This window comes from Heliangelus exortis, chromosome 5, assembly GCF_036169615.1.
Source record: "Heliangelus exortis chromosome 5, bHelExo1.hap1, whole genome shotgun sequence".
NCBI classification, from domain to species: domain Eukaryota; kingdom Metazoa; phylum Chordata; class Aves; order Apodiformes; family Trochilidae; genus Heliangelus; species Heliangelus exortis.
In genome coordinates, this window is record NC_092426.1 from 22,687,433 (window position 1) to 22,699,070 (window position 11,638).

Consider the following 11,638-nt stretch of genomic DNA (forward strand, 5'->3'; position numbering starts at 1 on the left):
TGATCAGGTTTTTGAGGGCAAGTAAGATTGGAGGATATGTCCCTTAAAACCAACATATACACAATCTTTGGCCAAAATGGCTGAGCACAATGCTGCTTAGAGACCTTCCAGTTCACAGACAACCATGCAGAGGAAGAGCACCTTAACTGATGATGCCGAGACTATTGTTTGGGTTCTGGTGAGTATGTTGTTGCAAACTCATCTCCCAGTCTCACCACTTACCACTTATTTTCGTTTTGAGTTGCAGTAATAACTCTGAGATGTTACCAGTGAGTAGTCCAGCAATTCTGCGGGTATTGTCCAGAACCCCACCCAGTCTGCAGGATCTCAGACTTTGACAGCTCTGTAACTAAAATACAGACTTTGTCTGTGTGGGCACAGGTGATACATATACATCAGGGCAGGACCTTTATGTTTGCAACTAAAACTGAGCTTAGCATTTTATAGCCATGAGAAAATACAAAGGTTGCAGCAAGGATGGAGATTTCTCATTATTGTGGGCAATACTGTGTTATAAATAAGTGCAAGCTTTGCTGGGACTCTGTTGCATCCTCCAATGAGGAGGATAAGCCTGCATGCCCCTGCACAGCAAACCCCAAGTGAGGTAGCTGTAGCTTTTTTTTTTCCTAATTCTCTGTAGCTCACGAAGCATGGGATCATCACAACCTTAAGGAACACTAAGTGAAAAATCCTGAAGTAAACCCATCAGAAGCTGAAGAAGCAGAAACAGAACCTGTAAAAACAAGCTCCTCTAGAGATGCAGCCAGTTGTTTCTCACAGACTTAAAGGGCCAAATCCCAGAGAAAAGCGGTTTGGGAAGTGTCTTTGTAGCCTGGGTGGCTATGGGTGGCATGGCCTGTGGGGACAGTCAGCAGCTCTGGTTGTACCAGTGGATAGATTGAAGCCTACTGATGTGAGATCTAGCAGAGGTGGGTGGGGTAAGACACACTGAAATTGCTCCTGCTGCTTTTTTGCAAATGCAGTTAGAATCTTTTTTTTCTGCTCATAGATGTATTCTGTATGCAGAAACCCAGCCACCCAGATGGAATAACCACCATCCTCCCCTCTGTGTGAGCATCCCTCTCAGGGCAGGGTGCAGAGCTGCACAGACAGGGCCAGTGCAATCTCCCATTGCCTCAGCACTGCTTTTGCAGGGTGGTGACACCCAGACCAATGTGCTGGCACCAGGCATCCCTGGCCACCATGCTTCCCATTCTGGCACAGAATCTAGAGGAAGGAGGTTCACAAGTCTCTTTTTAACAAGCCATGAGGGCAGACATTGTGGTGCTACCTGCTCCTCTCGTGAGGACAGTTTGCTGAGGCACGGCAGTGTTTGGTTATTATCTTACTGGTGTGAACCAAAGAGTGAAAATGGATACTGCACAGCACATTACAGGCTTTTCCCAAGCACTCTTGAGGGCTGTGCCAAAACCCATCTGGAAATATGCCATTTCTCTCTGCCTGAAAGAAGGGTATCTACAAATTGCCCCCATTTATCTCAGTTAAAGCCTATGACAGCAGCAATGCTTGTGGTACCTTGTGCTGAAAAAATCACATCTGATGCTTCTAGAATACGGCAGGTGTCCTGAGCCTGCACTAGCAACAGGACCTGTACTGGCACATGGGCTTCAGCCTTGTGAATGGAGTGGGGTGCTGCCTGCAGGTGGGGTGCTGGGTGCAAGAGAATGTGTATGGACTGGCTTGTGTTTCCACTAGATCAGACACAGCAGAACTACTCTTCACTGACCTTTCAGGTTTCATCTTCTTGAATGCACAAGGTAGCACAGCAGCATTTTGTGAAGATGTGAGTCATGGGGGAGGACATGGAGCTGAGGGGTTCAGCAGGGAAGAGACCTATGATGTTATGTGGTACATCAGACTCAGTAGCCAGGTCCAGCCCTAGAGCATGGAGGGATCCAACTCTCCCAGAGACTCCAACACCCCACAATCCATTGCTCCTCAACCTCCCCAGCCCATGTACATGGGCCCCCTTCTAAATGTGGTGCTTCAGCTGCTGGCCCTGGATTAGACAGCAGCACACACAGGGCTGTTCACTGAACTCAAAGGTCTCCTCTCCTGCTGCTTGCATCCTCACTTAGGAGTGTCTCAGATACTACCTTGGAAACAAAGAGTTAGTAATTTTCAGTCTTTATTTTAAAAAAATAAAACAATTTTGCTCTGGTACTCTCTGGCTCCCAACCTTCCCCCTCATCCCTGGTCCCGTTCCTCTCCCTGGAGCTCTGTCTGCTGTGCACTGCAGCAGCCACTGGCACAGGGTCCCCCAGCAAGCACTGGGGATGGGGGTTGGTGCTCTTTTGTGAATGCTTCCCCTTCCTAGGATCCAAGCTGAAAACTGCCCGAAGATGCCTCCTGGTGGCTCTGACATTTCTGCACAGGGAGCAAGTCTCAGGCAACTACACTCTTTAAATAAAAAGTGGTGTCTGTCCGTCCCTCTCCCTTAGGTGGAAAAGCAAGCCCCACAGAGTTGCTTCTTGCCATGGGTCGAGCCCAGAGGCTGCTGTCCCGCTGGCTGGCTCAGTGCTGGAAGCGTGAGGAGCTGATGTGCGGCTGGTGGAAGGAGTGTGTGGCATAAAGCACTTCAGGAGGTGGTGGAGGGGATGTTAGGATGGAGCAGAGCGGTTCGTGGGAGCTCAGCACTGAGGCAAAGTGCTTCATCTCCTCTGTCAGCTGCTTGATCTCCCGGCGCAGGGCAGCATTCTGCCTCTCCAAGTCTTCACTCTCCTGAGGAGACAAAACCACAGCGGCTCCCTCAGTGCGGGAGCCACAGGGATGACCCAGGAACATGGGGGTTGCGGTTCTACACCTCTCAGTCCCGCAGAGTTTCCAGAATGACACGTTTCCAGTAAATTTGGCACCGAGCCGGGCCTGGGCAAACCCCACTCCTCCAGCCAGCCGGGCCGGGCCGGGCCGGGCCGGGCGCAGGCGCGATGTTAGCGGCCGCAGCCACAATCCCCATCCCCAGCTTACGAGAAGTGACTGTGCCCCGCTCCCGCCCCGGCTTTCTCGCTCCCTCTCACCCATGCACGCAGCTCGGCCGCTTCCCGGGCTGCCGGGCTGAGGGGAGGGTGTGCTGAATAACCGCTGTCTTTAACCAGAAAACCACCTGCCACAGGAAACCTGTCATTGCCCTGGAAAGAAAAGACTCACTGCTTCCTGCTGGCTGCCGGGGAAACCAGCAGCACGGTGGGGAGGAGGGGGAGATGCTTGAGTCAGAAGAAAAGAGAAACCAAGGCCTCAAAACAACTGAAGTAAAGCTGTTACTGAGGTGAATAACAACAAAGGGGTTAATAAGGATGCTCAGCCCTGCAATGCTCATCCTGCATTGCAGTCTTTGCTACCTCTACTGCTGCTGAAGTGCAGCCAGCTTCAGGCTGGAGCATTCCAGGCACTGACCACCATGAAGTCAATATCCTAGGCAGGGCCAGAAAAGGAAGGGAGGACACAGTGGTCAGCTCTGTAACTCAGCCAGGAGAGCCAGAGCAAGACCCAGTGCTCTGAGGCCCTGGAAAGCTGCACCACCACCTCAGCCAAGCGAAGCTGCTGCCACACTGACTTCTGCCTGTGCCTGCTCTCTGCACACAGGTTGACACACCCAGCAGTTACAGTGTCTGTCACGGGAGGAGATGGCACAGCAGATGAGCATCTCTCAGATGTGACTAAATGCTTTGGAAATCATGACTGACATTGAATCTCAGGAGCTGATTGGAATCACCCAGGGGCCTGGAGCCCCAGCCTCCCCGAGACTCGTTCCCCTCAAAACATAAGCTACAAGGCCTTGAGGCAGATGGAACTGCTACCTTCTTTCATACCACCATTGCTCCAGATGAGCCACGATCTTCTGGGCAGGATCACATCAGAGAACCAATGCCCCTGATACAGAGCCAAGCAAATGCACAAAAAAGGAAAGGACCCAGGAGCACAAGGGGTCTCTGACCACCAGGAATTAGAAAAACACTAGGACAAATTCAGCAACCACCCTCTACTTGCCTCCCTGTATTTCTCCAGTTGCCTGCCAGGATCTAATCTGTCTGAACCAAACTGGGCTTAGCCCCTCTGCTTCTGTTCCTGTAGGAAGGCAAGGAGTGTGTGCTCTTGGTGCTTGCTGAGCAGTAGTATCCTCGAAAGCAGGTTGTTTGTCCTGAGGTCAGCTCAGGCAGGATTTTCCTGGTGAGGGATCAGAGCTCATATCCACCTCTAGAATTACTTTAAAGAGTGTCTCCTCACCCCTCTCAGGTACAGTCACCCAGAACCTTCACTCCTGACAGATGTAATATGATCAGCCTAGAGCCATATCAGCTTCAGAACGATATCAGCTACTGAGAAAATAGTGAAATCTCTGTCTTAAACACAGTTCCAAACATGGACTGAGGACAGTATGTAAGGAGGAAGGTTCAGGAATACTGGCTTCTCAACAATTCTTCCAAAAAATGGGGATCTGGCGGAATATGAAAAACATTAAGTTAAAGGATGTTTTTTTGGAGATGATCCTGACTACCACTTTTCAAAGGGAAGCTAGGATAAAGATGATCTCTGCCCACTGCAGGCTGTGTGTGCTGCATCCTGCCTGCCAGTGGCCCAAAACACACAAGATTGTGCTTAGCAATGTGCAAAATGCAAAGGGGCCCAGCCCCTCTGCTATGACACTGACCATGCACTCCTGCCTAAACACACAGAGACAATAGTGACCATCTCTTCCTAAAAGCAGCTGCCTGCTGTATGATTCTTCATACTGGGAAGAGCTACAGGGGGGCCAGTGGTACCAGAAAAGAAGAGAGTGGGATGGCAGTATAAAAACTCAGGAGGGAAAATCCATGCTAAACGACAGGAAAAACCTCCATGTATTGTTGGTGTAGAAAAGGAGACAAGTGCTACCATGGAGACATTTAAAAACATGAGAAAATAATTAATGGTTCTTTACCAATGCTGCATAGTGTCTCAGGGAACAAACCAGAAAAGATGGCCTATTCAACTCCCATATTGCACCATCATCCATACCAAAGTGATACTGTCTCAGAAAAGTCTCTTTTACACTGTCACATCACTTAATAAGTGATGGCATGAAGCACAAACCCAGGGAGAGCCAGCCCAGGTGAGCATGTGTTTTCATTTAGGTTCTGACTGAACCAATCAGAAGAGGTTAGGAAAGGTAATCAGTAGTGTCAGACTGAGAGATGAATGGTGTATTCAAAACTGGCTGCAAAACTCGATGCTTCAGTGGCAGTCGTCCTGGGCTGTGTTACTGAGAGTGCTGACTCTGGCCTCACTTTTCCTGTCCTACCTCAATTCGTCTTCCCTCTGAGCCACCAAGATAAAAGCATGTTGTCACCTATATGAACCCTCAGGGACAGGGACAGGGAAGGGTAGGAGTGCTCACCAAGTGCAGAGTGTCTGCTTTCTGGGTCTGCCTCAGGCGGCTCTTCTGGGCAGCAATGCGATTTTTCTCCCTCCTTTGGACTTTCCTCATGTCATCAGAAGAGTCCTAGGGAAACAAGGCATGGAAATTAATGGGGCATCCCCTCCCATGCCCTGCTCCTGCCGGGCACTGGGTGGAAAAGAGACACAGCATCAGGATAAAGCCATACCCCAGGGATGTGTGATGCTTTTGGCATCCCCACTGCCAGAACAGGCAAGTCTGATACCCTTGGTCATCCCAGCACAGATGGGAAATGATCACTCTCCCTTCACCAAGACACAGGCCTAGGGGATATGGCTTGAGGGACCAGAGGAAATACCTCTCTCCATAACAGAGACTGTTTTAATTCCTTGTACAGAAAACTTTTCCCTTGCCTGTCTCTCTGTGGGAATACAGCTCCTTGGATAAACCATCTCCCCAGAGATTCAGAACCTGTGTTTTTCTCCTTTCATTCCCATAGGTCCTACCACTTCTCCATCACCTTTCTCCCCCAGATATTATTTGTTGCAGACCCTTATAATGCAACATGGCCCCAGAGACTTAGAGCTTTTGCATTTTCCCCAGATCTCTTGCTCCAGCTCTCCGATCTCTGTGCTCACTTTATTTCTGGAGTCCCATCGCAATGTCTGCAATGCTGACTGCAAAACTCCCAAGCCTGCTGAGCAGGGCTGAACACAGGTCTCCAAGCTCCAGGTCACAAGCTTCATGCCACAGCCATCCTCCACTGAGAAATGGTCCTAAAGCTGCCTTCTGACAGTTGAAACCATCACACACTCTTTCATCTTCTGTTTTCATATTGTACTGCCTCTTTTGTGGACTCCGTAACATTCACACCACCACTTCCCCACAGGACTGCAAAACTTGGCCACAAAAGTTATCTTCCCAGCCTGTCAGTCTGTCCACATCCTCTCCCCTCTCCACCCCACCCAAAATCCTTTCTTTGAACCTAACTGTTTTATCCTTGCCTTCAATACCTTACAAATGTCTCAGACATAGAAGCTCCCACATCCTGCACCAAGCCAAGTCCCCAACCTTTGGCAATGCCTGTGCTTTATCCCCTTCACTAGCAGGATGCTTTCTTATCCCTAGTTACAAGCCCAAAGTTGTCTGCCATGATAATCCCCAGGTTTCCAAGTAAAGGTTCTTGATGTTGTTGCCAGCCCCAAAAGAAATGCCAAATGACAAATACAGTAAAGCTTATCCAGAAAAGACAATGGAAATAACTCAGACTCCAGTCAGTATCTGCCAGCAAAACAACCAACCATTAAGGTACTCGGTGCAACAAACCAATCCCTCAGTCAAGCATTACAGAGCTGAAATATCTCTGAGGCTGAAGAGAAAAGAGAGCCCAAGTGGCCAGGCTTTGCTGGGTCCTGAGCACTCTCAGTGGCAGTGGGAAGCAGGCAGGTTCCCCTGAGCTGTCCTGGTCCATGGCATGGCAGTGCACACTCAGACTCTTGGCCAGAGCACAGAGTCTCACACTGAACCTTCCTGCCTGCTGCCTGCCTGGCATGTGTCGTGGGACCCAGAGTGGCTGGGGGTCCTGGGCCCCCAGTTTCTCCTGGCACAGCCCCAGGTAACCTGATCTCCTCTCTCCACCCATACCCAGCTGGGTGGCTGGGGCTCTCAGCTCAGCCCCACATCCCTCTCCCCACAGCTGTTCCTAGAAAGTCCTGCCATACTGTGCTGGGAAAACACCACCAGCCAGTGCCACCTTTCCTCCTGACCACCACAGCACAATTCCCCAGCTGGGGAGAGACAGTGAGAGCTGGGGAAGGGTCCCCCTTTTACCTGCTTGCTGGGAGGGGGAGACTGGCTGAAGCTGCTGGAGTCGCTGCTGTCGGAGCTGTGAGGCATGGCTCCTGTCTCTGGCTCCCAGGGCCTCTTCAGCTTCCTTTCTGCTCTTGGTGTGCCTGCCTTCTGTCTCGTTGCCCTTCCCTTTCCTCTGTCCCCACCGAGATGGTCCTTGGCTTCCCAACCCTTGCTCTTCCCAGAGACACGCTGTCCTCCTGCCCCTAGCCCTGCCACTTTCTCTGCCTCTTCTTTGCGACTCTGCACCTTCCCTTTAGGTCTCAGCCTCCTGTGGTTTCTCAGAACCTTGGGGATGTAAGCTGAAAGTCACGTGGCCGGAAACTTTAAGGCAAAGAAGAAAAGTTACAGAAGAAAAATGAAAAAAAAAACCAAAAAAGAAAAAAGGAAGAAGAATGAGATAGAAGGAAAAAAAACACATCTGGGAAAAATGAGCTTCAAAATAGTCTAAAAAACCCCTGAAAAACACCTTCAGGTGGTTGAAAAACACCTAGATGGGCTTTCTCTGAAATAAACAGCAGAGATGGAAAGGAAGAAAAGCCCCAGCTCTGGCTGTGAAACCTGGACCCTCAAAGGAGGGCAGTGTGGAGGAGGTGCTGCTGGGAGCCCCAGAAATTCCAGGGGCACTGCACACTGTGCCAGCCTGCACAGGCAGGAGGTTGGGTCCAGTCTCGGGAAGCTGGGGAAGTTCCCAGGCAGCCATCCACCTCCCCACAACCCACCACCCTGCACCCCCAACACCACTGATGTGGGTCCTGAGGATAGGTACCCACAGCAGGTGTGACGTAAACACCCTGTGTGCAAACAGGCTTGCGTGTGTGTGATGAAGCATCAGTCCCATCTAAGAAGAAAGGCTTGGGATCGTAGAAGCTTTGGACTGGTTTTGGCAGTACTGGTATTTTCTATAAGGAAAAGATCTTTAGCACTTTACAACATTCGTTAGTATCTGACCACTGGTCCATAAGGGCAATATTAAAGGCACACAAATATTAAAGGGCACACAAATCAAAGTACAGTTAAAGTAATGGTCTATGAATTCAGAAGCTAAACCTGAGACCTAATACTCCACACCATCGTATGAGCTTGGCTACACCCCAGGAGATGTCAGACTTTCATGCAAGTGTTCTCACTCTTTGCCTGCTCCCCACAGCTGGCATTAAGAGCTGGGACAGGCCTATGGAGAGAGCAGAGCATTGTGGAATCTTGGATTGTTTGCTTGCTATTCTCCCTTTTCCAGCACCTAATGTGGGCATGGCCCGTGCAGACAGTAGCAAAGAGAAGCTGCTTTGCATCCTCTTGTTACTCCCCTGTTCTGTGCTGTGTGGGACACCCTTAGTACATCCTTACTACAAGCCTCAGTAGACTGAAGACATACAAGCAGCCCCTATGACAGCAGTATTTCAGGAGTGCTCCCAGGGGACCCCAAACTTGTGGCTCTGGAGGTGACAGCCAGTGAAGGAGCCATTTGCTTTCTGATCTGCTCATGACAGCACAGCCAGCAGGATGGACCAGGAGACATGCCAAGAGGCCCTCCATCCACAGACAGCAGCACACATCTCTGGAGTGTCCAAGTTCTCATATGTGCCATGAGGAGCAGATATGGAAACAGGCATGGAACCCATCCAGAGTAACCCACTTCTGTGGAAATCAGCAATTCCCATTTCCAGGCTACTGGTTTTCATTGCATATTGGCACTTTGGTTGAGTTTCTCCTGCCACAAGCAGGAGGAGCCAGCAAGTCTCAGCAGCGGGGCATCAGCAAGGGCACTTGAGATGTAGGTGTCATTAGGGTAAAACTATTGGCAGGTTTGGTTTTGCAGCCATTTTGGCCCATTTCCCTCTTTAGAAACATCCTGTGGCACTGGTGCACTACCCTTGGCCCTATCACCTGAACATTTCACAGCCTGGAGTGTATCTTTTCTCCCAAAGTGTTGTAGGGAAGCACTGGGATCCTCCACACTTTCAAATGTGAGGGTCTGCTTGCTCAGCAGGAGCCACCCTGAGGGACCCCATCACCCATCAGTGCAGCCCCCCTGTAGCTGGCAGGGCTTCTCTAGGAATGGAGCAGCCAAAGGTGGAGACCAGGGGCTCACAGGGCATTGAGTTCAGGACTCCTGAGGTGCTGGCTGGCAGCAAAAGCGTTCACTTGCTGCTTTGCTACACTTCCTTTGCACTCTGCAACCCCACAGGGCACTTCCTTTCCAGGAAGCACACCGATGGATTCCTGCTCTCCCGAGGAAACCCACGCTCCTCTGCTGGCAAGCAAGGTCTCAGAGGCAGCCTGACCCCCCCTGCACTACAGACTCCTATTGCTCAGGCCAGGACAGACGGAACTCCTTCCTCAGGGAAAAGTATTTCTGTTCCATTATTGGGGTTATTTAGCTGAATTCCCTCCTTTTGTCTCCAGTGAGGCTGGTGGCTGAGGGGAGGCAATGCAGCAAGTGCAGTGGCCAGAGGCTGTGCAGGGAAGCTGGGTGGCCCAGCTGAAGCTGTGACATCAGTGCAAAGGTGGTCAGAACATGGCTATGGCAGAGGGTATTCTTTCATCCATAGGAGTAAAGTTTTGATCTGCACCCTAGTCTATCCAGAGCTGGACTTCTATTAACATCTGATGGAGAGACCTCAGGAGAGTGACACTGTAGAAGAGGGTTTAGACACCTGGTTTTGCTGAGCAGTAGTAAGAGAGCATCCCTCTTCCCTCCTTGCCCAAGCACACTCCTCACTCAAGCTGGCTACGATGCTAATGAACTCCTGTCTCCTGTGATCAATGATTAAGTGTGTTGTAAATGAGACAGTATATCCATGCAGGACAGTGGGCAGAAGCTTCACAGCTCTTCCCTGGACTAAGCAAGACCCATGCTGCTTCCCTGAGGCCATGCCCCATGCTGTTCCTTTGGAGAAAGCTGCAATCCCTCGTCCCAGAGCAGCAGAAACCACCAGTGGGGCTCCAGCAGTGTCTGCTCAGAGCTCTCCTGATGCTGCCCTGGGCATCTTCTGCAGGCACAAGATGAGGAGCTGGTATTCTGCTGCCCCTCTCTAGGATCTCCCTCTCCCCTGCTACAAAGGCAACTTCAGAAGCCAGCATTCTAATCTCTGTGCTTGATTTATGTGACTAAATTTACACCCTGAAAAGCATCCGATGAGTTTCTCTCTGGGATCATTCAGGTTTCTTGGACACAATTATAGTAGCTGTGTAGCCACTGTCAGTGGCACCAGATGAGCTCATGAGTGTTAGATTACTGCATATTGGCAGCTTAATGAAGCAGGATTATTTTCAGAGGTTTTTAGGGGTAGAGTGGGGCCATCCCATTCTGCATTTGTGCCTTCTGAATAACAGCAGGAACTGCTGAAGGAATCCTGTTTTCTCTGGGACGGACAGAGTGCCTGCAGAGACTCTGGAGGCTGAGCTTAGTGTGATCTCAGCTGCCAGAGAAATAATTTGAAAGCAGTAAGATGCAGTTCAGCAAGAACAAATGCAAATGTAAAGCAAAGCAAGTTGTAGGCAGAAGAGCTGGGGAATAACCGACTGGGCAGCAGAATGGCAGGGAAAAATCTGGGGGTTGCAGAGCTTCATAAGCTGCAGCTTTGCCAGCAGCATGGAGGTGTCACAAAGGGGCTGAGCACTGGGTGCAAGGCAGAGGAGACAACAGCCCTGCGCTGCCTGTGCAGGGCCGGGACCCCTTAAGAGGTCCAGAAGTGGAAAAATCCAGGAGAAATCAATACAAAGAATAAACACATAGAAATCTTGCACTAAGAGAAAGGAGTGAAGAAGCTGGGTCCATTTAACCTAGAAAACAGAAGTCTTGAGGGAGGGAAGTGGGTGGAAAGGAAGGAACAGCTTTTGATATGTTGTAATGGAAAGGGTGATCAGCTGTTTTCTGTGCAAACAGCAAAGGGTAAGAAGCAACAGGCTCCAACTGCAGCAGGTCTGCACGTTCAGGTCTGAGGTTCGAGACAAGATGAAGTTAGGAAAACCTTGGGATGGGCAGTTCAAGAAACTTACTCAAGGCCCTTCGTATGAAATGGCTGTGAACAAGTCTTTATTGGAAAGGGTCCAGGTTGAAAGCCTGTGTAGGATGGGTTAGAGTTATATTCCCAGGGTTTAAATAAGGCAAAATAAAATTTAAAGAAAATAATATGAAGACTGGCTCCTCAAAGCCCAGAGAGCACGTGAGGTCTTTCTCAGCCTTGTTTGCAGCCAGTGCCTTTACCCCAAAGCCCAAAAAGATTTCTACGTTCTACTTGCGCAGTTTCCTCAGCTCCACGGTTGCTAGAGCTTTTTTGTTAACCTGCTGCTCCAGCCCCCTTACCTGCTGCAGTCTTACAACACCAGCATTCAAAACTGCATCTTACCCCATCCATCTCACCCAATTTTTTGCATGAACATTCAGTGCAT

The 11,638-nt window shown here is 50.1% G+C and overlaps 1 protein-coding gene across 1 annotated transcript; it reads right to left on the reverse strand.

The window, feature by feature from the left end:
* Window positions 1–2,132: 2,132 nt before the first annotated feature.
* On the reverse strand, window positions 2,133–7,533 carry BATF (basic leucine zipper ATF-like transcription factor). The gene is made up of 3 exons (XM_071745959.1): window positions 7,226–7,533; window positions 5,396–5,500; window positions 2,133–2,742 (listed from the first exon to the last, which is right to left on the reverse strand). The coding sequence occupies exons 1-3, from the start codon at window positions 7,289–7,291 to the stop codon at window positions 2,536–2,538; spliced, it is 378 nt and encodes a 125-aa protein (XP_071602060.1). The 5' UTR covers window positions 7,292–7,533; the 3' UTR covers window positions 2,133–2,535.
* Window positions 7,534–11,638: the final 4,105 nt, after the last annotated feature.

What these genes read in the sequence shown, in the direction of transcription:
- BATF (XM_071745959.1), bottom strand. Translation starts at nt 7,291, where the DNA reads ATGCCTCACAGCTCCGACAGCAGCGACTCCAGCAGCTTCAGCCAGTCT. An exon ending in CTCCCCCTCCCAGCAAGCAG is followed by an intron (nt 5,501 to 7,225) that starts GTAAAAGGGGGA and finishes TTGTTTCCCTAG; the next exon opens with GACTCTTCTGATGACATGAG. An exon ending in AAGCAGACACTCTGCACTTG is followed by an intron (nt 2,743 to 5,395) that starts GTGAGCACTCCT and finishes TTGTCTCCTCAG; the next exon opens with GAGAGTGAAGACTTGGAGAG.